This window comes from Taudactylus pleione, unplaced genomic scaffold (assembly GCF_031769625.1).
Source record: "Taudactylus pleione unplaced genomic scaffold, aTauple2 ptg000391l, whole genome shotgun sequence".
Taxonomy (NCBI): domain Eukaryota; kingdom Metazoa; phylum Chordata; class Amphibia; order Anura; family Myobatrachidae; genus Taudactylus; species Taudactylus pleione.
This window is the reverse complement of record NW_028284792.1, coordinates 7,555,259-7,582,527: the sequence shown is the minus strand read 5'-3', so window position 1 is coordinate 7,582,527 and position 27,269 is coordinate 7,555,259. Positions and strand designations below refer to the sequence as shown.

At 44.6% G+C, this 27,269-nt stretch overlaps 1 protein-coding gene and 3 non-coding genes across 4 annotated transcripts in view; all 4 read right to left on the bottom strand.

The window, feature by feature from the left end:
* The window catches only part of CCT6A (chaperonin containing TCP1 subunit 6A), a 38,894-nt gene extending 13,265 nt beyond the window's left edge, over nucleotides 1-25,629 (bottom strand). The window contains exons 1-8 of the mRNA XM_088445933.1: nucleotides 25,311-25,629; nucleotides 23,576-23,639; nucleotides 15,828-15,962; nucleotides 15,530-15,703; nucleotides 5,426-5,529; nucleotides 3,567-3,677; nucleotides 2,936-3,095; nucleotides 920-1,002 (exon numbers count right to left, since the gene is read on the bottom strand). Of these exons, the coding sequence (XP_088302059.1) occupies nucleotides 920-1,002; nucleotides 2,936-3,095; nucleotides 3,567-3,677; nucleotides 5,426-5,529; nucleotides 15,530-15,703; nucleotides 15,828-15,962; nucleotides 23,576-23,639; nucleotides 25,311-25,447 (968 nt within the window). The 5' untranslated portion in view covers nucleotides 25,448-25,629. The remainder of the gene's footprint in view (nucleotides 1-919; nucleotides 1,003-2,935; nucleotides 3,096-3,566; nucleotides 3,678-5,425; nucleotides 5,530-15,529; nucleotides 15,704-15,827; nucleotides 15,963-23,575; nucleotides 23,640-25,310) is intronic.
* On the bottom strand, nucleotides 2,764-2,900 carry LOC148507558 (small nucleolar RNA SNORA22). Its single transcript, XR_015869708.1, has one exon. It is a non-coding gene; the product is annotated as a small nucleolar RNA SNORA22 (small nucleolar RNA).
* On the bottom strand, nucleotides 4,586-4,711 carry LOC148507557 (small nucleolar RNA SNORA15). Its single transcript, XR_015869714.1, has one exon. It is a non-coding gene; the product is annotated as a small nucleolar RNA SNORA15 (small nucleolar RNA).
* LOC148507556 (small nucleolar RNA SNORA15) lies at nucleotides 18,999-19,128 on the bottom strand. The gene has a single exon (XR_015869715.1). It is a non-coding gene; the product is annotated as a small nucleolar RNA SNORA15 (small nucleolar RNA).
* Nucleotides 25,630-27,269: the final 1,640 nt, after the last annotated feature.

The following is a 27,269-nucleotide window of genomic DNA, read 5'->3' as shown; positions in this document are numbered from 1 at the left end:
TATATACAAAAACATGTCATATAATATACTGCACTATTACACTGCATGCAACTTACCTAGATTCAGTGTCTGGGAAGGCTACAGCGCTGTGTACACTGACCTGATGGTGAGGTACGCAGGTGGACTGGACTCACCGCCATCTCCAGAGATTTCTGCTGCACCACAAGAAAATGGCCGCTGGAGACCTCAGAAGAAGCGTGGCCCGCGGAGGAAGCAGCTCAGCGACGCCAGACTATAGATACTGAAAGGCGCGCTGAGCTGAGGGTTGGAACCGCTGTAACAGGGAAGGCTGCCTCCCCTGGCCGGCTATTAACCCCCCGGGACGCCGGCTCCCTGCACCGAACACTAAGTCCCTGGTGGTCTAGTGGACACACGGGGTATGGGGAGCCCGCCGCCACTGCCGGCACCTCCGGTCTGTCCCCAAGCGGTGACCCGCGCCTTACCTGCTCCCCGTGGATCCGGCAGCAGTCCTGGGCGCCCGCAGAGTCCGGCTAGTACAGACTCTGGGGTTCCGCTGAGATCCCCAGATCTGTACTGGCATCTCAGCGCCAGCGGGGTGACGGAGCGGCAGCTTAGACGTCCCATGGACAGTCTGACGCTGCCGCTCTGAAGAATCCAAAGTAAAAATATAAAAAAAAAAAACAACTTTGGCCTTTAGAAAAAAATAAAGCTTAGGGGCTGCTAATCAGCTCCCCACTGCACTAAACGGTGACCCGACTCCGGCCGGGCACCAACTTAAACTGAGGTGCCTCTGGTTTGGCGGTGGGGTTATAGGGAGAGTGGACCCATGTGCATCCTGGGAGCTAAAAGCTTTAACTGCGTGGTGCCCGGATTTGGTTCCCAACCTATACCCCCAAGGTCAACCCTGTGGACCCCCTATGGACCCTGAAGTAGAAAATAAGAAAATCCTTCAACTCACCTCTCCATATTTCTTCTCTTTGCTCTACGTAGGGCTACAATCCCTTCTTTAGCGAGGGCATCCAAGGAATATGGGTCAATTCCCTATAAGAAATAGTGGGGGAAAGCACAGGTAAATCAATAGTATACATGGCACAATCAGTATACTCTGCTAGTATCTATATTGCAGCACTGGTAAACAGTGTTTTTTTTATACAGTACAATAGTATATATGTGCTTTAAACTGTGTTACATGAATTTATTAAGTCTCTGTATGACCTTTTTGAGCTGTGAAAACCATTTTTCCAAAAAAGCACACTGTGCAGTTTAATTACTTAATTACAAGTAAAACAGACACTCAGGGCTCAATTCTATTAGTTGCGAGTTTTTGAAGGAGATTTCTTTCATGAAACTCACACATCATACGAATGTATGTGCAACAGAGATATGAGAGATCCAATTAGAAACTGCAGTTTGTGGTAGTGTTTTTATACACGTTTGTAAAAAGTTAGAACAAACCCTTACCTTATCTGCAAGTTCTAAACCCCCCCTCCCATCAATACATTCGTTCTCCACTATATCTGTCCCACATAATTTAATCTATTATGGACCTTATCATAAAAATGAAGCTGACATGACTATTGGCCAAATTATGCTATAACAGGGGTCCTAACATTTACAATAAATATTTTCCCTACTTTCTCATCTGCTCAGGGGATGCGCATGAAAAAAACCTCTCTGAAAATTAAATGGTGGGTTTGGAATTGGAATGCAAATGTAATTCGCAGTGTGATTTCACTTGTGAGAACAGCTCGCAAGACCCAACTCGCAATGAATAGGATTAAGCCCCTACAGATTTTACTGCGGATCTTCATAGTGTCATTCAATATTTACCTGTTATTCACTTATATGGATATTGAGCTACAATTGCATTAGTTTTTACCCATCAGCTTTAGAATAATCACATACCTCTCATGAACGTAATAGGTCTTAAGTTACCAAATTAGCAGGCACAATTAATTCCTCAATTTTAAATCACTACTTTATTTTCCACACAGCCTCACTTAATATTCTGCTTATTTTAGTGTGTTTTAGAAACATTTTTATACTTGGGCCTAATAAGTTATGTTTAATATGAATTTCAGAATATTAGCTCATATTTATAAGCACTAATTATCTTAGGAGTCTAGAGAATATATATTTATTAAAGTGCGGGTTTTTAGAAGTGGAGCACCTTCTAAAAGGCAATAGCTAGAATCTGATTGTTGCTATGGGCAACATCTCCACTTCTAAAAGCCTGCACTGTAGTAAATATACCCCCTGGAGTATCGAACATTTTCCTATGAATTTATGAGATAAATGATACGGTCTGGCCAAATTGTGCACCATATCACCTGTAGTCCTCTGTGAATCTACTTTTGTGAATACGGAAGCACATCTCTAAAAACAGATAGATCGATCTATCTGTCTGATGTGTATTGTGGAGGCTACTACTTTTTACAGCATTCACTAAATCTGCCAGGGTCACGGCTAAAATAGCTTGCCCCCCTCCCCATACACACATTGGCATCTTTGAAACAAGGTGTTAACACACCTCCCCAATAACTGAACAGGTGTCAAACAGGTTAAAAAGATAATTGCGTGTTACAGTGAGTAGGCATATCTAAACAGTACATAGCAAGCAAATAAACATTAAGTTTTCAGCAGTTTCATCTTGGAAGAGCTGGGTAGCTTGCAATAAATATCTTGAAAACCCACCAATAAAATTCAGAGGTGAGGGAATAACTGTCAGGTTTATGATGATTAAAAAATATTTGGGATACAATAGGAACAACTTTATAACCAATACTTCACTAACAAATATGAGCATGTACGGTCCTTCTGAATACAGGCAGGTGAATGAGAATGCTCACCAGATGCAGAGGAAAAGGACAGCAATCTATCTAGCACAGACTTAAAGCCAAGGATGCTACAAAAGTCACACTTGGGTGTTCTCTGTGCATGTCTAAGGTACAAAGGACTTATTGTGCTAGCTTACCTTTTGGTTAATCACAATGAAACCTTTGCCAGAATCCCCACACACCTTCTGCTTGAGGGCTACAATTTTTTTTACCCTTTCCTCAATAAATTTTCTCTCTGCTTTCACCAGTTTTTCACGTTCATCTGCACTTTTGTAGAAGAAGCCAGAATTCACTTCTCTGCAAAATAAGAAAACAGGATTTCATAAATCAGAACATAGCAAGTAGTTTTGTCTCCGCATGTATACAGCTGTGCATGACCAAGAGAACATACCAGTCTATAAAACGAGGGGATAAAAAACCAAAGAAAAACTAACAGCACATGAAATAATTGTCGAGGACGAGCTAAAGCAGATTAGAAAAATATATTTATACATTGTGGTTTAGGAAACTATGTCCAAATAGGCTTCAGGCTATGGGTAGGAGCAGATTAGTTAATATTATAGTAGGTGCTAGTGCAGCGGTAACCAGGAATTATCACATTATATATTAGACATTTCAGCCCAAAGAAAGTGCATTTTCCATAAACATTCTTCAATGACAATCACTTAAAACATAATTCAAATTTTTTATCAATTTTCCATTACATGTGGGTCTTTCATACAAAAAGCCACTTGTAACTCCAGAAACCACATTGAGTAATGTACTTACGTTTTCTCATATTCCAGTGACACATTGCAAGTAAGAATAAAGGCATCTTCTACTCTCTTTTTCATGTCTGGATGACGAGCACCATGATCAAGCACAAGCCCTCTAATTAGCCTAAGACGACAGAATAATGTGTTCAGGAGAAGAGTACATTAAAGAATAATTCCACCTACAATTAAACATCACAACTAACATTCCTCTGTGGAGGCTAATGACATAGGACCCAGCGTTCAGGATATCTGGCTGCTCCTCAAAGTCTACCATGTACCCACTTGCTGCAGACCATTAACACACATTGCCTGTAGGAAGCAAGACTGGGAGGTAAATTTACTTAAGTGTGGATTTTTTTGACGTGGTGATGTTGCCCATAGCAACCAGATTCTACTTATTTATAATAGCTAGAATCTGTTTAGTTGCTATGGGCAAATTCTCCACTTCTAAGAACACGCACTTTAGGGTGTGGCACGAGTTAGGTACACACTTGGCAATATATCACTCGTGCTATCGACAAGCGATATATTGTGAGTGCATTGACAGGTGTGTACACCCTATATGTCTGAACGACATTGATCAGGTCAGCCCTGCAGCACAGCTGATGCCAATATATCTGTGCATCTGGCTGTGTGTACGGGCAACCCGCCGACTGACCGTACTCTTGCTGCAGGAGACTGCCGACACAGACATCTCAACTGTAATGCCCGCCCAGTTGCGATTTCAGCCCAGACCCATCGAGCGGCCTCTTGGCAAGTGTGTATAGCTTACCATTCAGCCACTGTGACAGTCAGGAGACCGATTCATTGCCAAAGTGTCTACCCAGCTTAATATTGCTCCTTGTAGAGTGTATTTTCTCAGACAGGCAGCAATGTTTATTAACCATAGACTGCCTGAAGGATTGAGGGGAGCATGTTCAGTGCAGCTGCCAAATTCAGGTAAGTAACATTTAAGTGTTGGTTTGAAGATAATCCATCTAATTTTGGGTAGAATACTTCAATGCTAGTGTCACTTCCTCAAAGAATAAGGAAAATTGTACTCAATTGTACCTACACGCTCCCATGAAAGAGCGTCCAAGAAAAGCACAAGAGAGATTTAATTTAGCATGGTGTCTGACTGCAAAAACCACCACAAGGTAATGCAGAATTCATCCATGCCAACTAGTGTCCAAGTAATAGCCAACAAATGAGGCAAATTAGTGTCTTCACATTACATAATACACAGCTAAAATACTAGGGCTTCTACCAAAATACTTCATATAATCTGATCGGCCTTAGCTAAAACCTTCCTTCCTCAGTACATGAATATTTAAGAGTTCAGATTTAAGAGGATTGTACAATAAGAATTATTTAATATGAGCCCTTGCACTAATGGAACTTACAATCTAAATTCCCGACCACATAAACAAAAATGCATTCATACGGAGGCAAATTTTCATTTTTTTGACTATGGGCCATAAGCGCAAAGGAAAGGGTTTATAATAGCCCCTAGTTATTCAATTACAAGCCCTTTTCCGGCTAAAGCGCATTAACCCATAGGTCCGGTGATAAGTGCCCAGAGGTATCGGATAACAGGTTTGCAGCGGCAACCATAAGGGCAGAAAGCCCCACTTACTGCGGATTTCTGTTCAAGCCTCAGGAAGGGGTGAACAGATATCTACGTTAAGTGCCGCCAAAATTTTTTATATACCCAACTATTCTGGAGAAGAGTCACGTGGAGCAAGTCTAAATTAATCCCTTCGCACTGGGGGCTGCACCTCATCTATTTAAATCAGGTTTGCAAGTGATCCAACTACAAAGATTTACAAACCAGTCTAGCGTCTGTTGATATCAGAGTATGATTGTACTGTAACGTACACTAGTGATACTTACGTTGTGTCACTTTCAGTTTTATGTTTCATTTCCATAATTTCAACCATGTGCAAATCAATTGTATCATTTGCTTGCCTTAATGCCAAAACAGAATCCACAACAGCCTGAAAAGGAAAATGCATTGAAGCTCAGATTAAGCCATGTATGGGTTTATCAATAGACCAGTGGTTCTCAAACTGTTACTCAGAACCCCAAACAGGTCACGTTTTCCAGGTCACCCAGCAGGTGCACAGTTGTGCTCATTACTCACCGACACACATTAAAAGATCCACAGGTGGCGCTAATTTAACTTGCGATTCTTTGAGGAGACCTGGAAAATATGCACTTTTGGGAGTCCTGAGGACAGATTGAGAACCTGTGCAATAGACAATGCACCTATAACAAATTGGCTGTTTCTTCACTAAAACTTTCTATATAAAAGCAGTGTCTGGTTTTCTTCTTCAATTTATTCATTTTAAATCTTTACGTCAGCAACTTTAGAGATACCTGAACTAAAGAACGGTGTGTGGGGACAGTCATCTTTAGACTTACCATATCATCCCTTTAATGCGGGACACATGAATTACACAGATTCTGTGGCTGGCTGACTTCAAGAATCAATTTCACTTTGGTTTTAATCAGCCACAGAAACTGTAATTCACATGTCCCAAATTAAAGGGATAATATGGAAAGCCTAGTCATCTAATGGTCCCCACACACAAGCAACGGATTGTCACAAACCTGCGATCATGAGATGCCGGGTTGAATTTCAATGATTCGCTGATCATAATAAAATTGATAGTCATTTGCAAATCTGTGAAATTTAACATGTATAATTTCACCGATCCTCATCAGATCATCAATGGCCGCTGGTCGGCATTTCTGACCAGCGTTTCCAATCCCATCGCTGGATGCGGCAATATGTTGGCTAGTGTATGGGTGCCTTTAGACATCAGAGTGTACATCAAAATGAATCTGCTCCATGTGACATACATACACCATTACCCATCAAAAAGGTAAAGGTTTTCTAAAATTGAGAAAAAAAAAAACTTCCATTAACTGTTCCATGGCAGCACGCTGAAGTCATCCTGCCATATCTCTCAACAGGCAATTCTTGATGATATAGTCAGATTGGCCTGCATGTACAGATGACAAAACACAGTTAACGACCCAAAGCTTGTGCTCTATGGGGATACAGGCAGGAAGTAGAAATATGACCACTTCCGGTGCGGCGGACAGGAGCCGGGACCAGTGTTAATCAGTGCAACAGCGTGTGCACACGTATATGTGCAGCACACAATAGTGCTAGGAAGAATGCAGTGGGTAGATCTTGTTGCCTCTTCCGGTCCGGTCCACAGTGTTGAACGCACACAGCATTTTTTTATATTTTCTAGGCTTTACCTAAAGTATTTGAGAAGGATTCTCTTATGGAAGGTAGGTAATAGGAGACATTTTAAAGGGAAGGGCCATATATTTAAAACCCATATAGGGGAGATATATTGGTTAATTGTAGATAAGGTCTCCAACACCAATCACTATGCACATGAGGGTATATTAAGTGGATACATTTACTATGACCACACACCTTGAAAAAGGCTCCTGGAGAGCAGAAACGCGTCAGTGGTGTGCAGACAGAGGGTTATCCAGGCTTTATTTGTGGAGGAGGTGCTTTTCACACAGCCATTGGTGTTCCAGTACCCTAAACCTGGGAGGCGACTATACCTATATGCGATTTTTGGGTGTGTATAATTGGCACCCCACATTATCCTGGTACGCTGTTTTGTTTGCCTTACAGTCGAATATTTACAGATATGTTTTTAATCTAAATAAATGCTATTTCACTATATATACCCTTTTTTATATTTTCTTACTATTACATATTCTTTATACATCTCCATGGATGGAGGAAAATCAACATATCCATTTGGAAAAGGAGAAAACTTTATATTGAGCATTGTGAACTTCTACAAAGTACCCCTGAAGGCGCACATTACCGCAAGTACTTTATATTATATAATCGTTAACGACCCGCAGGAGCGCACATCGTTGGTCATTCACTGCAAACACCCCAAGAACGCGATGAGAGAGCGGGAGCTCTCCAGGGCAGTGCACAGCACCTCAAGCCCAGAATTGGCATCCTTGGATACAAAGGTGAGCATGGAAGACTAGGTAGCTGCCTTGCACAGCAGCTCAGGAGAGGCTTGATGCATGAAGCCCCACCGATCTAGTACTGTCCTGTAGACACACCTGGCCCATAGTTGAACCACTATCTCCTGTTTCATGTAAATGTTGGATATCACCTTTGATTGAAAGGACCGTGTTGTTCTCAGTACAGCTCTATCCTTATGGAAAATAAGGAAGAACATCGGGCAGGAGATAACCACATATTCTCTTTCCAATCTCAGAGAACCACTGGTGGTACAAAAAGGAGGTTGGACCCCCAAGCACAACATATCCTCCAACTGGGAGTAAGGTAAAAAATTGTTTTTTTCTATTAAATAGCTATATATATGGAGACACTAGCTCTTCTCTATCCTGAATGTAGAGCACCTATCTAGTTGGTCGGACTAAAGCCTCAAGTCCCTGTATAATAATAGGATCCTCCTCAATCAGGGAGGATAACTGCAGGTCCAAGTCAACAAAGCACTCATCTTCCCCCTGGGAAGTGATGTATGAAGTAGACCCTTCCCAGGACTGTAATACCACAGGAAGCATACTTTTGTAGGGTAGGTATGTGGATGCAGAGTATAGCATTGTCTTTAGTGGGGAAGAAGCTTGGACTGGCCCCTGCACTGTACGTGCCAGATTGTGAGCCCAGGGTGGTTTGCTATTTAAAAAGAAGCAGGTGGAAAGGCATGGCCTTTGGATAGTGTGTTTTCATCAGGAAAGAAATGGTCACACAGATACAACCACAGCCAAATTGATAAGAGGAAAAAAAAAAAAGTTTTAAAATAAACCAAATTAACTATTCTTTCATATTTAACCACCCCTTTTTGTATCGGCTAAAGCTGGGCATCCACCATACAATTTTCTGTCAGATATCTGTCCAATCTGGCTGGTTGGAATGAAAACCTGGTAATGTATGGGAGCAAATGACAATCGTCCATTTGCTCACAAACACTGGAAAACAGCCAAAAATGGTTCTTCAGACAAATTGGTTAAAATGCACAAATTTAAGCAATTTGAACAGGTTTTTTTTGTCCTTTTTTCAGTGTTTAAAACCATATGATCAACTGTCATTTGCTCATTCCAACCAGCTAGATTGGACAGATATCTGACAGAAAATTGTAAAGTGGATGGCCAGCTTAACATAGGGATAGTGAAGGAGGAGAGTGTGCAGTGACAGTTTCCTGGCCACAACAGAGCACTCAGCTGCTGCTTGTGAGGTAACTGGCAGAGTCCCTATATGTCTGCAGAGAGCCGTTTGTCAGGCATTCACAGCTGTAAACAGAGCAGCAAAGTTCCCTGTAAAACTGGTATGTGTGCCGCCTTCCATTGACTTATGAACAATAATATTTTTTGGTTTCAAATTTCTCTTTCCTCAAACTGTTTATTTACAATACTTTGCGTAGAACACTTACATATTCCTCAGCCAATCAGTACCTTTGAAAGAAAACTGGAGCTATTTATATGGTGTACTATGAATCCCAATCCCTTATACAAGACCTTCCAAAACACCGCCATTACAGTCCAGGTTTTATGGATAGCCATGCTTGAGTCTAGATCAGGGGTGGGGAAACTTTTTTTCTGCCAAGGGCCATGTTAATATATAATATGAGATATGGTAAGAACTTACCCTTGTTATCTCTATTTCTACGAAGCCCATAGGGTTCCACAGGATACCTTGGGGTATAGGTGATGACGTCAGGCATCGGGCACCATAGAGTTAAGTTTCAGCCTCCCAGGCTGCACTAGGGTCCCCCTCCTATACCCCGCCCCCGAGCCAAGGCATCTCAGTTAGGTACCAAGCCATAGGCCGGAGGAGGAGAAGGAAGAGAGAAGAAAGATCTGGACACACACAAGAATCACATTCTCACCAGAGGGAGACGGAAAAAACGGTGACCAGAGTAAAGCCCATCTGCAGCACAGGTGCGACAGGGCGGGAGTCCTGTGGAACCCTATGGACTTCGTAGAAATAGAGATAACAAGGGTAAGTTCTTACCATATCTCATTTTCTACTTCAGGGTCCATAGGGTATCCACAGGATACCTTGGGGATGTCCCAAAGCAGTATCCTTTAAGGCTGGGGACGCTCCTGTGCTGAAAGGAGAATCCGCCGCCCGAAGGAAGCATCCTGAGATGCAAAGGTGTCAAACGCATAATACCTCACAAAGGTATGGACAGAGGACCACGTAGCAGCCTTGCAGATCTGGAATGCAGAGGCACCACGTCGAGCTGCCCACGAAGGACCCACAGACCTAGTGGAATGAGCCTTCACAGAAGGAGGAACCGGCAGGCCTTCATGAAGATTCAGAAATAGCCATACGGATCCAGGCTGCCAAAGTTTGCTTTGAAGCAGGCCAACCCTTTTTACAGAAGCCATAGAGGACAAACAAGGCGTCCGACTCCCTAAACGAAGAAGTGCAGTCAACACAAGTCCTTAAGGCCCGCACAACATCCAAAGTGGCCTCACCCACTGAAAGTCCAGGTGAGTTAAAAGCTGGAACAACGATTTCCTCAATAACATGAAACTGGGAAACAACTTTGGGAAGAAATTCAGGACGAGTGCGTAGCACTGCCCTGTTCCCATGAAAAATGAAAAATCAAGAAAGGGGGTCTACAAGAGAGCCCCTAAATCAGAAACACGTCTAGCCGAAGCGATGGCCAGAAGGAAAACAGTCTTAGCTGTTAGCCATTTAAGATCCACTGAGCCCAGTGGTTCAAACGGCAGTCCTTGGAGAGCCCTCATGACCACAGCCAAGTCCCAAGGCGCAACAGGTGGAACAAAAGGCGGCTGAATTCGCAGAACGCCCTGCATAAAGGTGCGTACATCAGGGATTGTAGCAATCCTACGGTGAAACCAGACAGGGCAGAAACCTGAACCTTCAAAGAAGCAAGGCGAAGCCCATGGTCTAGTCCCGCTTGTAGGAAGGAGAGTACAGGAGACAGACGAAACTCCTGCGGTGCATAACCTCTCGGTCGACACCACTGGAAGAACGTATGCCACACGCGATGGTATATTCTCGCGGAAGACGGTTTCCGAGCTCTTAGCATGGTTCACACTACAGAGCTGGAAAACCCCCTGGACCTTAACATGGCCGTCTCAACAGCCACGCCGTCAAAGACAGCCGAGTCAGGTCCGGGTGAAGACAAGGACCCTGTGACAGAAGGTCCGGTCGGAGCAGTAACCGCAGAGGACTGTCCACGGACAGACCCTGAAGGTCTGAGAACCTGTGCTGTCTGGGCCATGCGGGAGCTATCAACAGGAGCGTCCCTCCTTCCTGTTTGAATTTCCGGATTACCCGTGGAAGAAGGGAAATCGGAGGAAAGATATAAGCAAACCGGAACGTCCACCGGACGGACAGAGCATCCACCAGAGACACCTCTTCATCTCTTGTGCGAGACCCGTACACCGGTAACTTGTTGTTGTGCCGGGACGCCATGAGGTCGATATCTGGAAGACCCCACCTGTCCACCAGCAGTTGAAAAACGTCCGGGTGCAGGGACCATTCCCCCGGATGAACGTCCTGGCGACTGAGAAAGTCCGCCTCCCAGTTTAGCACTCCCGGGATGAAGACAGCTGATGTGGCCGGAAGATTGCGCTCCGCCCATACCAGGATCCGAGACACCTCTACGAGAGCCGCCCGACTTCGGGTTCCTCCTTGCCGGTTTATGTAGGCCATGGTGGTAGCGTTGTCAGACTGGACCTGCACTGGGTGACCCTGGAGAACCCGATGTGCCTGCTGGAGAGCTTTGAAAACCATTCAGAGTTCCAAGATGCTTATTGGAAGCTCTGCTTCTGCCGGAGTCCACCTGCCCTGGAACAAGTGAGGACCTGAAACTGCTCCCCAGCCCCGAAGACTGGCGTCCGTTGTTAACAGGACCCAATTCGCCACCCAGAACGGACGACCCTTGTTGAGATGGGTTGTCTGCAACCACCAGGCAAGGGACAGGCGAGCCTCCGGAGTGAGCACTATCGTCTGGGATTTTAGAGACTGAGGCAGTCCATTCCATTTGGACAGGAACAGGTGCTGCAGAAGTCTGGAGTGAAACTGGGCATATTCCACCATGTCGAATACAGACATCATGGAGCCCATTAACCTCATTGCCGAGTGCAGAGACACCCGGCGGCTCTGCAGACAACTGCGCACCCTCGACTGCAAGGCAGAGATCTTTTCCCCCGTCACAAAGATCCTCTGCTGTCCGGAGTCCAATAATGCTCCGAGGTGCAGAATCCGCTGAGACGGGATCAGTGTGGACTTCTGCCAGTTTATCAACCAGCCGTGCCGTTGCAGTACCGCAATGGCCAGGTCCAAGTGACGCAGAAGGAGCTCTGGAGATCCTGCCACCAAGAGAAGGTGTCCAAGTATGGTAACATGCGGACTCCCTGCAGCCGCAGGGAAGCCGCCATGACCGCCATCACCTTGGTGAAAACACGCGGTGCTGTTGCCAGGCCAAAAGGCAACGCCCAGAACTGAAAGTGGTCGTTGCGGATTGCAAACCAGAGGAACTGTTGATGGCGCGAAAGAATAGGGGCATGCATGTAAGCGTCCTGTATGTCCAACGACACCATATAGTCCCCAGGTTCCAGCGCCAGAATAATGGACCGTAGGGTCTCCATCCGAAACTTCGGCACCCGCAAAGACTTGAGAGCTTTGAGGTTGAGTATCGGACGATACGACCCATTGGGTTTCTGCACCAAAAAGAGATTGGAATAGAAACCCTGGCCCTTCTGGGAGAATGGAACCGGCACTATAACTCCAGCATGGAGCATAGTGCGCAAAACTTTCCGCAGTTCCGAGGCTTTGTTCCGGTCTGATGGTAGGCCCGTGGTGAAAAATCGAGACGGGAGGTCTGTGCCGGAAGGAGAGGGCGTACCCGTGAGAAACCACCTCGAGAACCCAAGTGTCCGTCGTGGTGACCGACCAACACCGGGCGAACTGCAGCAGGCGGCCTCCCACTTTGGGATCACCCAAAGGGAGGCCCGGACCGTCAGGCCGCAGGCTTGTCATCTGGCTTAGGAGCCGGACGCCTGGTACTCCAGGCCTGCTTCCGGGGCTTGGCCGATTTTATTGGGCCAGCCTGTCGGGGAAAAGATTGTGCTTTAGGCCTACCCTGGGCCCTGTAAGGCCGAAAGGACGACGTACTTGAGCTGGACGGAACTGCAGTAGATGGAAGACATGCAGATTTGGCTGCCGCCAGAGTGGCTACGATTTTGTCCAGATCTGGACCAAATAGGACTTCTCCGTTAAAGGGCAAGGCTTCCAGGCCCTTTTTGGAATCAGCGTCCGCCTTCCAAGATCGCAACCATAACGTGCGACGAGCAGCCACAGCATCCGAAGAAATCCGTGAGGTCAGGGTACTGATATCCAAAGCCGCTTCATTAATGTAAGTGGCCGAATCCCTGAGATTGCCTATCAATTCTGTCTGTTCAGCCGAACAGTCGGAATCGAAGGACGCCTCTAACGTATCCGCCCAGCGCTCCATAGCTCTGGCAACCCAACAAAATGGCCATAGCCGGCCTAGCTGCCCCCCCCCCCCCCCGCAAGGGAATAAACGGACTTTAGGCAGATTTCCACCTTACGGTCCGTGGCATCCTTTAAGGAGGACATGGGCAACGTAGCACTTCGGACCAGGCGTGTCACATGGGAATCCACCTGTGGCGGAGATTCCCACTTGACAAAATAATTGTCCGCAAACGGATACGCCACTGCTAAACGCCTTTGAGGCTGAAACAGTTTGCCTGGCTGTTTCCACGCTTCCTCTAGGTGGTCAACTAATTGCCCCGAAAGAGGAAACACTGTGGCATCTCCTTTAACATCCTTGAAAAAGGCATATTTGGACTCTGATACCGGAGGCTCCTCATCCTCAATAACTAAAGCAGTACGGACTGCACGAATAAGGCCAGGTATATAAACCTTAGACTTAGCGTCCGACTCTTTAGGACGGGGAGGTTCCTGGTCAGAAAGATCCAGAATCTCCCCATCATCGGACGTCCCGTCGTCATCCTCATAAGGAGCAGACAGACGCCCCCGGCCACTTGTGAGACCGCATCACAGACTCCCCTTGCAACACTTCTGACAACTGCTTACAGAGTTTGTTAATGAATTAACCCACGCAGGCTCGTGAGAGACCTGAGGAGGGGAAATAGGGAGACTGTGGGGTACCATCAATTGTCTCGGGAAACCCTGCATGGGTGACGACACCACTGACTGCTGGGACAATCCCATCTGAGTGAAGGCAGGCTGCGGAGCTAACTGGCCCACGAGGGTTGTAAGCGCTTTGGCAAAACAAGCCCAGGGCGGCTCCTGTACCGGAGCAGTGACCGTAATTGGCCGCGTCAATGAATAACACTACCGACATAGCCCCTCCGCGCTACCGTCCCCCTCCGCTATAGGTACCTTGCATGTAGTACATAAAAGCTGGAGAGGAAAGTCACTTTCAGACATAATGGTAAGTATGTGACCCCTCTCACTGATACTTGTTAGTATAGTGTGAGACCACCCTGCAAAAACCGCACCGCAAGGGCTTTAGCAGAAAGATCAGGGACAGTTAAATGCTGACAGAAGAAAATGAAAGTACAAGCAGCAGACGCTAGCATAGGTCTCATACAATGCAAAGAAATCAATTCCTGCACTATCAGCGCTGATCCTCAACTACGCAGACTCAGAGCCTGGTAGGACACAGCGCTGCATACACAGACCTTAATCCAACGGAGGAGAGGTATGCAGGGGGACCCAGACCGCGATGCCACCGTTCATCAGCGTCCAGCAGCGCTCACCATGCTTCTTCCAAAGATGGCCACCGAGGAGCAGAGAGGAGGCCGGCCTGGGGGAGGAGCGCTGACACAGGACCACTCAGCTAGAGCAGAGAGGGCCGTAGGCAGCGGGGGAGGCGCCGGCTGTGAGACAGGGAAGGCGCGCTCCCCTGGCATGCATTTAACCCCTGCTGTCCTAGGGGGGTAGTGGAAGCACAGGTTAGTACCTGGCTCCACGCTGCAGCCAGTGCCCAGGGAGCCCCCTGCCTGGGGACTCTGGACCATGTATCAGCGGGGACCCACCGCGGGACCCCACTGCTTACCTGTTGTCCCCCTTGATTCCGGCCATGGTCCTAAACATCTGGGGTCACTGCTAGCTGTGACCCCAGATGCCTACCAGCATCCCCGGATCGGTACCAGCGTTCTGGTACCGGCGGGGGTGTAGGGAAGACAGCATGGACGTCAGGACTGACTGTCCATGCTGTACTTCCAGATGTGCAGCCACAGCTGCATCTAAGAAACTTCAGGGGCTCTTCATGGCCCCCCTCTAACAGGTGCATCCGACTCCGGCCGGGCACCAAACTACACTGAGATGCCTTGGCTCGGGGGCGGGGTATAGGAGGGGGACCCTAGTGCATCCTGGGAGGCTGAAACTTAACTCTAAGGTGCCCGATGCCTGACGTCATCAACTATACCCCAAGGTATCCTGTGGATACCCTATGGACCCTGAAGTAGAAATAACATTATTCGCGGACCCGGTGCAGGCCACGCCCCCTCCGTGTGATGCCACACAGGGACGGGGCTACAATCGCCAGCGATTACAGCAATACCTGAAGCATCCTAATGATGCTGCGGGGAGCTGTAAGGGCAGCGGTGTGACCATCTGAAGCATCCTAAGGACGCTCCAAGCGGCACTGCTGCATAGATTCTGGCCTCCAGGTGCCATTATAGGTACCCTGCTATCCAGATGAGGCTATCAGAAAAAGCCCTGGAGGGCCAGAACAAATTACTCCGGGGACTCATACAGCCCCTGGGCCTGAGGTTCCCCATCCCTTGTCTAGATGGTTAACTCAAATTAACTAAGGTACTAAATCAGGTCACTTGTGCTCAAGCATGGATATCCTTAAGAATGTAATGGCAGAGTTTGGGAACCTCTGCCTTACATAGCTACTGACCACCACTTTTGGTTGTGCACAAACTGATATTTACCTCAGTTAATACATCAGCAAGCGCAGCATGAACTTTGGTACGCAGTGAAGTCCTGGCCACGTTAATAAGTGTCTCTCTGTCCATTTCTTTAGACACTTTGACCTCATCCAAGACTTTAAGTGCTTTAACTTTTGCTTCGTCAAACCCTTCTGTGACAATTCTTGGATGAAGGCCCTAATAACACAAAGAAACATTAGAAGAGAGACTGAGCAGTACACCTCATTCATTTGTTACTATTACTACGATTTTGCCCATTCCAATGCCTATCTGAGCATCAACTGGTTTGATTGCAGCATACCTCAGAGATGTAGCGATCAGCTTGCTTCAACAGTTCCCCAATTATTAGCACGTTTGAGGTGGTTCCATCTCCAGTAATGTCATCCTGGGCAGTGGCTACTTTAGCAATCAAAGAGGCTGTTGGGTGTTGAATTTGCTAAAATGCAGAATAGAAAAAAAAAAAAAAAAAAAAACACACACACACCATGATCATTGTAAACCACTATTAGGAACACAGATTATACATTCTTTTGGAATGCTGTTGTCGAAGCTGGATTATTGGCTGAGACAAGATCAGTTTAAAATTGAAACTCAGCGACGCCATCTTGCGACTGGCCGCAAGACACCATCTTGGAAATGAAATCGCAAGACGCCATTTTGCAAACGGCCGCCCAAGCACCATTTTAGATAAACTCACCCTTTAGTACATGTGGCGATATTACTATTAGCATCATGCGATTGCATCTTACACCATTTCTCATACACACATTAATACACACAATTGCGCAGTTAACTAGTCGCATATTAGCGAATGCATAAGATCCTGTATGAAAACGCCGAATATTAGCTTCATGCACACGCATCTGCCCCAAGTTAACTAGCGTCTTTACATCAAACCCCACATACTCACACATTACATATTCACATACAAGGTTCCATAAGCTTTAAGGTATAAGATTCAAGTATGCACATTTACTATAACTGCTATAAAATAAATATTATTTTGTAACTAAGGTTTTATACGTGATAAGTAAGCCATGTTTGGTATTGTACCGATGCGTACTCTCTCAACAGTATTCCGGTAACATCGATGTAGAGATCGCAACATGCATTCTCAACTTATGGACCGCAGAGACTTCAAGCAACAAAATGTACATTATATGACCAACTGTTAGGATTTGCATGAGGCGGGAAACCAGAGACCACCAGTTGTTAGAGGCTGGACTGTGTCTATTTGAACCAACCTGTTAGATGCCTTGTAACATATGCCCTCGCCTTTAGGACCAACGGTATTAGCAACAAACTTCTCTATTGTGTTGTCTATCTCTGGGGGGGGGGGGGGGGGTATAAATATGTGTGCTCTGACCCTGGGTTTCTAGTCTTCGTACAGAATGCTGATTGACGAGGGGTTTCTTGCCGATGCCTACATCTAGTCCAGAGCGCTGCGTATGTATAACTGTACTTGGGTCTGCACAATTCCTTTGCGCTAAATTGTACTTATAACTAGCGTGTAACTGTACTTTTACTTGAATAATACTTTGTGCTTTGGAACCACAGGTTCTAGGTCTGGAGTCTATTTACTGTATAACTGCGTACGCAAAATAGCGTTATCCTTAGAGGTTTATAGGCAGGATATCAGAAGGTATAGGCAGGGGTGTATAGAGGTTCAAAGGCAGTATCGTTACTGTAGCTCACACAATTAACACATGCACTACAAACAGAACATGTCTCGTACAATTAAAGCCATTTGGATAGACATAAAAAATGGTTTTTTTTGCAGGTGATACATCAATAATGCAGGTACCCAATGCATCCAACTGTGCCAAACCTGCTTGGCTAGGCCCCTTTCACACCTATATCAGAGTTGTGAAAGAGCTTCCCCTATGGAATTTCCTGTCATAAGAATGAAAAGCTGACAGGATTATGATGGTGTATAGAACAGGGAGTGGGTTGTCAGAGTAGTCAGTTATGTGGCAGTACTTTGCATCACTGCAAAAACCACAGTATGGCTTTTTAGAGCAGCACAGAGACTGGTCTAGGTTATACAGAACACACTACACTAAAGCAAATTGAAGCAAGAATGGATAGGTCAAGTGGATTTTCCGTGTCACCATAAATCTGAAAAACTGCTATAAACAAAACGCAGCAGGTGTGGTATGGACATTGAGAGCCTTCAAATTAATGTATTGTGTAAACATTTGGAGACGTTGGTCCAAACTGACCCTGTATTTCAAGTTATTCTTAAAAAGTGTCCACCCCACAGTGCTGTGCCTTTGTACAGTAGAGTGTAATGCTACAGAACTCCAGACGCTGTTTTTAACACCGCACCATTCATTCCTGTGTAATGTCAGGAAACCATTGCAGCTTATATAATGCTCCTAAGCTGGCCTCTAGAGCCTCATCACCACCACTGCTCTATTGAACCTGCATTAAGTTTATAGGGAAGAGTCAGTACTAAGCAAATATGTTAGATCAGGGGTTGCCAAACTTTTTCAAATCATGGCGCCCTAGAATGCCGGCATTTTTTCCAAGGCACCCCTTGGCCAAAAGTTGGGAAATTCAGCAAAAATTAATTGTAGTAAATTGTGCTTATGTCACCCTTAGGATCAGTTACATGGAGGTTGACAGGGCTGCACTTCTTTTTGTCCACATATATTTTGATTGCCAGCCATTAGCACTGGATTTGCTTATCACACTGACTAAAGATTATTTTATTTGGTACTGGACCACCAACCTGAGGCACCCTTGTAAGTGTCCTGAGGCACCCCAGAGTGCCACTGCACAGTTTGGGAACCACTGTGCTAGATTAAAAGCAAAACAAGGTCAACATAAAAAAGCAAACAATCTAAATAATAATAATTAAAAAAAATACATATAATGGTGCAAACCATTAATAAGAGCATTTTATGACTATTCTTCATTGTAATATGAAAATCTCAAGTTACATACACCACTATATGCTAAAATGAAAACATATTTTGATAAGCATATAGACAAAATTATTCTTGGTGAAATTTTCTGGAAAAATAAAAATTAGCTGAACTGTATGGGGCAACAGATGGGGGTTTAAAAACAAGTCTTATTCAAATTTGCACCATTTTCTAATCGTGCAGCCGAGACACTGACAGTTCATCAAACCAGCCGTATGTGTACAGGATAACATTAGAACAAAGAAAAAGTACTATGCACAATAGGGACATGTTATACACATTACTTCCACTTGGTGATTAGTCTTAAGTCACCTGTATATGGAAAGGCCCTGCGATATTTTTTTCTTCTTTAAATCTATCAAAATCACAGAGGTCTTAATCTGTAGACACCAACTGTTTAGAAACACTTACAGAACAGAGAATTCTGCATGGGACAACGACTTAGCCATTGGGTATTTGAAGGTGGCTGGATGGCTACCATGGGCAAATTTCTCTTTTTTATTTTTGTTACGCCCGTTTTTTCTCTAGGCTGCTTTGCCTGGATGTGTGCAAAGGTATTTAAAATGATGATATCAAATGAATACATCATTTTTAAAAATACAAATTTGAGTTACTTTAGCATGGTGTCTGACTCCAATGTCAACAGCATGACAATGCAGAATTCATCCATGCATCTGTGTGATCCCTCCTGTGTTACAACAATTTCTACAAATCAGCAGAAGAAAAGACCACAAAATATTTGTCAAATTTAGAAATCAAATGACAAAACAGGAGATGGTTATAGCAATATAGTTTCAGTTGAAATAATATCCACTTTCCAAAAGGTGAGTTCTTTCAAACTAACAACAATTGTGGAGTCTGGGATATCAGCAACTACTTTTCCAAGTATAATTCTGTCATCACAAAACTCATAGTACCAGTGCTGAAAGCATGTATCTGGTGACTAATGCAGCATGGGTGAGGGTGGTTTGCTCCAGTCAAGACCAAAGCCTGTAGCTGAATTGGACATGTTCACAAAACTTAACCCGAATAATGCACGTTGAGGTTTGGTGTTAAAGGATCTGAGAGAAATTACTTGGGTCGAGTTACCCAGGAATCCAGACCTGGTAGCTACCAGGGTCGAACCCAGCAAGGTCCCTGTGCAGCGTGAAGGGCACGACCTGGGATATTAGACTCAGGTCACACTAAGCCTGTTTGGAGCTAGGTGTGTTCAGAGATTATGTGACCTCCAGGCATGGCTACATGGACGGAATGCCGAGGTGAAGGAGCTGCTGGCAATTAGGGGAGGAGAAATAAAAAAAATTATATATATATATATATATATATATATATATATATATATATATATATATATATATATACACACACACACACACACACACGGGAACACTGGGATTTACAGTGGTAACTAATCGACCATGATTGATGCACTGCAGTGATCAGTCACCTCCCACTCTATGACCTTATCTTTGTGAGACTAAAAACATCAATTTCTAATGACACGCAAATTTTGCAGGGCAGACAGGCCCAGTGTGAATGGGGCCAACCAGATTCAAAAACGCAGTTTGAAAGGGGTCTGACCTAAATTGGTACAGTGTTCAAAATCTGGGGTCATACCCGGCATTTTGTGGAAAACAACAAACAGGATAAAAATGGTCAAGAAGAGCATCTGTTTAGAAATCATGGAGGTGAATCTATATCTATATACTGGTGTACAATATCTGTTAGAACATTGAGAAAGATATAATCAGGCACGATTTCTATGCAGAAACAGAGGCAATGCCCATAATCACTCAAAAGGAAAAAAAAACCTTCAATGAAATTTTCATCAAAAGGGGCGCTCAAAGTGTTAAAAGTAAAAACAAATGATTTATTTCACGTAAATACAAACTAGTCATAAAATAGATTGCTCTTAATACCATAATATTTGTATAGAAAGTCACATCCACCACTTTATAAAGTCTCTTCCAGTGTCGAGTGTTCTTAATAGGGCTATATTTGTATAGTGCAAAGTCTAATGCATTTATTAAGCAAGCACAATTAGCCCGAATCCAGAAGTAGTGCACAAAGTCTTTAGTGAAGTATGTTATACTAGGCTTGAAGGTTAAGTTTTTAAATCAAATTTAAAATAAGAGTGAACAAATTATAGTTATAGAAAAAATTATTCTAACCTGTTTGGATCCGAACCCAGGAAGGTGATGTGATCAGTGTCTCTAGCAGCTGAGCCATAGAGATTAGGCTGTTTAGCATCCTGGTTTTAGATATATTCATGATGTAGAATTAAAATTATTGAACTCTACTTTTGCACTTGAGACCGATACAATATGAATTAATATTGTGTATTGCAGTCTTTTGTTTGCTTTTTTTATTTAAATAAATGCTTTTATTCTAAATTGATATATATTAATGTATTAGATTTTATATTTTTTTATGCAAATTGGTTGATATAGCAAATGGGTCTGTCAGCCACTTCAGAAACACACATGGTTTTCATTGTTGAATGAACACGTGGTTCATATTAAATGATGGACCTGTCCATGATAGGTCATAAGTGTATACGGAAAAATCGACTGCCAGCTCTTATACTTACCTTCTGAAGAAGCCATCAAATTTGCATGGAGAAACATGTCAAGGATATACATAGCACCAACCTGCCACCTCATGGATTGCTTTCTACTCCTATGCTAATGGACTCACCGGCATTATAATAATCCTAAGAGACGAGGAACAAAGTGGGCAAACTTTCACTGAGCCTGCTTGCTAAAATAGCGTGACTGGTGTCAGCGCTGCCTGCCGAGTAAAGCCACAGAAGGAATTCAAAGGGACCGGACCAGCATACCCCTGAAGGGACGGGGAGTCTGAGGACAGCTGGGTAATTATACTAGGACAATGTTGCCCTTAAAACTATGCTGGTGGCTAAATTATATCAGGAATGAAGACTGTGCACTACTCCTGGATTCGGGCTAATAGTGCTTGCTTAATAAATGCATTAAACTTTGCACTATACAAATATATCTATATTAAGAACTACCAATACTGGAAGATACTATCTATACAAATATTATGGAATTAAGAGCAATTTATTTTATATGACTGGTTTGTATTTATATGAATTTTTTTTTTTTTTATTTTAACATGTTTCTTACACTGTGAGCACCCCCTATGATGAACAGTGATTGCAAAGTGTGATGCCGGGTGGGGGCTGTCTTGAGTCCATGTGGGCTGGAAGCGCCTGATCTCCATCCTGACTCTGAAGCTTTGTGGCTGCCCGGCAGAGCCCACATGGGCTGGAAGCGCCGGATGTGTGGAGCCGGGTGCAGAGTGCCGGCTGGGGGCTGTCGCTGTCTTGAGTTTGCGTGGGCTGGAACTTGGAAGCTCCTGTATTCCGTCAGTTAGGAGCTTAGTGCCCGCAGCCAACATGATCATGATTGGGAGAGGAAGCATTGCGGTGCTCAGCCTGACCGTGCCCAGCAATCCCACACCGGGTAATGATCTCCGTGGTGTAATGTACAGTATCACTGGACTGCCTAGGACTCCCCCCTCAGCTGCTGCAGAACTACTAGAGCCAGCATGCTCTGATAGCTTACACTGGCATTTGTAGATTCCCAGTTGGCAGAGGCACTGGTTGCTTCTATACAACCGCTACACATGCTAATTACTCTCAGCATGCTACCTCCTGATGTCATGTATGTGCTGGGTTACATCATATGTCAGAGCAACAGGTCTGTAACATTACATGACATGGGATTGTATCATTCTACCGACCCTTCCCTCCTCCCACAGGTTGTCACAACCCTGTCAGTGAGTAAAATAAAACTACACAAATTTAATATTCTGTCAGTGTGACATGGGAAGCTACATACATGCAACAACATCTTAGTATAACATAATAAGCTGCACATGTAATATTTTGAAGTTTTAAAGTGACATAATATATTTTACGTGTGCAGCTTCTTATGTCACACTGATGTAATATTCTGTTAGTGTGACATAGAACATTACATGTGTGCAGCTTCCTATGTCACACAAACAGAATATTACATCAGTGTGACATGGGAAGCTGCACACATGTAATTCTGTCAGTAGGCTCTATTTCCACAAACTGTCAGAGCACATAAGGAAACTTATTTGGCAGCATTGGTAACACGGTGGTTGTGCCTTTTTGTATTTACATAGAAGGGGATGGGTACAGAAAGCCGGCAGTCAAATCCACACTGGCATCCCACCAGCAGGATTAAAATATCGACACCTGTCGGTCAGTATCCTAATCTTCCCCCTCTCCCTACCCCTCCCCAGTGCCTTACCCTAACCCTCCCCCTTAGTGCCTAATCCTAACCCTGATGCTTACTTTCCGGATGCCAGCACCAAGACTCTGACAAGTGTTCGGATTCCAGCGTGTGTATACCCATGCAAACACAGTAAGAGCATACAAACTCCACCCTGTTGAGAATTTAACTCATGACACCTGCTGAAATAAGACATTTTCTGAGGGAATCGTTATGAAATACTGCCATGCGGCCGGCGGTTCGATTCCCGGCAGCAGCAGCCCGACAGCACTGGAAATCCCGATCATTCTCAGATAATAACTAACCTAACCCCCCTTAGGGGTGCCCAACCCTAATCCCCCCTGTAAGTGCCTAACCCTAACCCTCCCTCCCCCTAGCCTGACCCTAACTCTCCCGGGGGAGGGGGGGGTGGGGGTGCCTAACCCCAAGTCCCCCCCCCCCCGGGTGCGCTAAACCGAACCCTTTTTTTCCTCAGTTTTACATTTTCAAGACTGTAAAACCCGATGAGAAAATCGTTAAAAATGCAATTAATGTTGTGAAGCCATTGCCAACCACTGTTTGTGCATGCAACTTTTTTTATTTTAAATCATAGTACAATATACTTTGCGTGTGTACACATCTTGTCAGCTCTCAAATGCACCTTGTATGACAAGTGAATGGACTGGTATTTCCACTTTTCTTCAAAATTAATCTAATAGATTATTGTAGCACAAGAAATGTTCTCATGCATTTATTCTTCTATTTTCTGACACAGCAGGCTACAACTTGAAAGAACAAAGTATATCACTGCAAGAGCAAGCGAAGGTCCAAAGCATTCCACACACTACACTCACCATTTCATGTAGTAAGACGTTGCCATCTTTGGTAAGCTTGATATCTCCAGCACCAGAGACCAACCTATTGGAAAGATATACAAAAAGTTGGGAAATCATTTATTCAAACAATAAATTCTGCCTTTGATGGATTAAATCATGAGGGAAGCAGGTGACATGAGGCTTCCTAGAGGAGCAAGGACAGCTTAAGGTGCATATCCACTACACGATAAACGATTACGACATAGTTATCGTTCATTAATCATGCAGTGTATATGCCGGCAACGACCAGCGATGTGCACTCCCGCTGGTTGTTGTTGGCAACTGTCATCGTCTGAATATGCTGCCCATCCTGTCAATATCGACAGGTTGTGTATGTTCGGGTATGAGGGAGGGTGCCTGCACTGAACGACATATTGTTTAGTGTGGGCACATTATCCACTGCACAGGATGATGAACGATTACAATGTAATCGTACAGTCGTTCTACACTCGTGTAGTGGATATGCACCTTTAGTCAGCAGTAGTATACATGGTGTTGCACTGTGGTCAACGTGGAGTCTGAGCACATTCTGACAGGGGAAATATTGGAATAGGCCAAAAAGGATGAAGGGGAGGGTAATATTTGGTGAAATACAAATTCTTTATTATTTTGGTGAATACACTTTCCTAGAAGCACAGCATAATGTTTGTGGAGGTATACGCTAGTGTGCAATGCTTATTATGAGGGCACAGGCTGGTAAAGGAAGCTGAATAATGTGCTGGGCAGATATCCTAGGCAAATGTCCATTCATCATATAATGCTTTTAAGCAATTTGATGATCATATTGGGGTAATACCATTGCCTGACAATGACCATAACTACTCCCTTTAAAATTGTGGCTTGTAAATATTAAATGATAATACTACTAGTTCAAAACAACAGCATAAATTAGGACAGATCAGGGACTTGCCATCCTGCACCCAAACACAGAAAGGCTTTCGAGTTCCAATTGCAGTATCTTCAGACTATCAAGCAAACAAGAGGCCTGGCAGATGTGCGATTTGAGTTTAACATGGAGGAGCCCCTACATGGTAACCATAGTATCTGATGTGGTAATAACACAAGTTTTGTTTTTTTACACTACAGGACAACTCTAGACACCTCCACCATTTATTCTCCTTTCCCATTACTATGGATTATTGTATCAGAACAGGAGAGAATACAGTGTCATTCAGTGACAGGCGCAGCAGGTGTAGTTATTTGGGTTAGAAAGAGAAGGAAGGTAAGAACTTGACCTGGGGGTAAATAGCCCAACAGGTGGAATGAAGTTCTAGGGCTTCATCATAAGGACAGCGAGAACGGCAGAAAGAAAGGGGAAATGGGCTTTAGTGGTGCAAAAATACAGCAGGGGGAAGATCTATCGTTATATGGTGTATGGTAAAATATCTGCTAACATAAGACCTAGTTATACAGCACATGGCGCTGCCCGTCCTATGCCGGGGACACACAGAGGATTAGGGATGCACAGCATATAGGGCTAGAGGAGAGCAGCAGAGTAATGTATATAACCAGCACACAACAGCCCGATGCTATGCTACAGACATGGGCGCACAATCACAGCGCCATGTGAGCGGATATACGGGAATGGAGACCGCTACCAAATAAGGAAGCGCCCAGGGACCCCAGCTCACACGTGGATGAATGGGCGCCGTTGTGTGGGGAGTAGGCAGGACCACATGTTACACTACAGGAGTACGGTACATTGTGCTCTTACATCTTCATGGTTCCCTTAGGCCCGAGGTTGGTCCTCAGGACATCCTGGAGCCCACGAGCCGCGCTGATGTTGACGGCGAGGGCCGCCTGTGCCCGGGCGACCTCGGCTTTGGGATTGAGCGCTTTGACGGCAGACATTGCGGTGCAGCGGGGAGCTCGGGAGACGCCCAGGAGATCTCGTGTGCGGCGGACAATGAGCGAGCCCTGCACACGCCGCGATCACAGGAGGCTGGGGCCGGCTCTTCCAGAACAATCTAACGTGTTCGCCCGGCACTCACCGCCCAGTCTCCTATGATTGGCTGAGCAAGGGGCTCCCTCATGTGATTGGCGGCCATCATCACATGCTTTTTGTTATCTCGCGAGATCCGAGAGAAGCCGTAACAACGTTCAACAACTTCTCATAACTGCCGAAAGGAAATGACAGTTATGTTGTGTACTACTTTAGGTGACTACTAGTGAGTGGGCGCGTTAGTTACGCTGTTGTCAGGACGCAGTAGGGCCCGGGGCGTCCATCATTTCCTGTGCGCTGCAATATCCTCTATTTACCGCATACCAAGTTTAATTCCTGTCGTTTAGCGTCTGATTCAGAGGTGGATTCTGCTGCAACTGTTGTAATTATTATTATTATCATTTATATAGTGCCACAAGTGTTCTGCAGCACCTTACAAAGTTCATAAACCATACCTCCCAACTGGGACAGTCCAGTTTTTCTGGGACTGTCCCGCAGTGGGGGGGAAGTTGGGGGAAGCATACATGCTGCTCTGCTATGCAGAGCAGTGTCTATGCAGAGCTAGAATAGACGCTGTGCGCATGTGCACAGCATCTATTCAGAGTAGGGGGGGAAGCCCGAGGCTGCCCAGCATCTTGGAGATGTAAATGGGGGGCATGTCATCAGACCACACCCCCTTTTTGGAAGCGCGAAGATCCCGACTCCCAACATTTTGCATAAACAAATAGGTTGACCAGTGACTTACAGTACAATACAGGACATGGATAATACACATTGCTACATTCACAACCATAACACCCAGATAAGCAACAGAGCAAAGCAACCAAGTATTAGGTGCCCTAGTGGGGAGTAAAGGTTCCCATCCACTAGACGATTAAGTTGAACGATAACGGTCGTTCAATCATTTGCAAAAGTGTCTAAAACGACCACCGATGCGTTCAGCAGGTTCAGCATGTTTCCAGATGATTGATGAGCCTACACTGAATGACTGCTCGTTCAGTGCAGGCTCATCACAGCCTGACAAACAACTGCACGATTACAATGTCATAATTGTGCAGTTGTTTAGTGGATGGGCACCTTGAAGCTGCATACACACACAAAGATTTAGTAAATGGCCGATTTTAGTAAACGATTTTCGTTAATTTTTTCAAGGGAAAAATGAAAGAAAATCATTTACTAAAATCAGTCATTTACTAAATGTAATGAACGATTTTTTTAAACTACAAACGATTTTTGCATATTCCCTTACTGAAAATCGTTGAGTTGGTCAGTGTGACTGAACTACAAACGTGAACGCGCATGAACGATAATCGTTCATCATTTTAACTCAGAAAGCGAACAATTTTTTCAACGATTAAACGATATCGTTAACGATAGTTCAAAAAATCGTTGTTTGTGTATGCACCTTAAAGCTGCATACACACACAACGATTTTTTAAATGATTATCGTTAAACGATATCGTTTAACGATAATTGATGGCAAGAATCGTTCACTTTCTGAGTCAAACGATGAACGATTATCGTTCATGCGCGTTCACGTTTGTAGTTTGTCGTTTGTAGTTTGTCGTTCAGTCAGACTTGTCAACTCAACGATTTACATTAAGGGAATATGCAAAAATCGTTTGTAGTTCATAAAAATCGTTCATGACATTTAGTAAATGAACAACTTTAGTAAACGATTTTAGTTAATTTTTTCAAGGGAAAAAATCGTTTACTAAAATCGTTCATTAA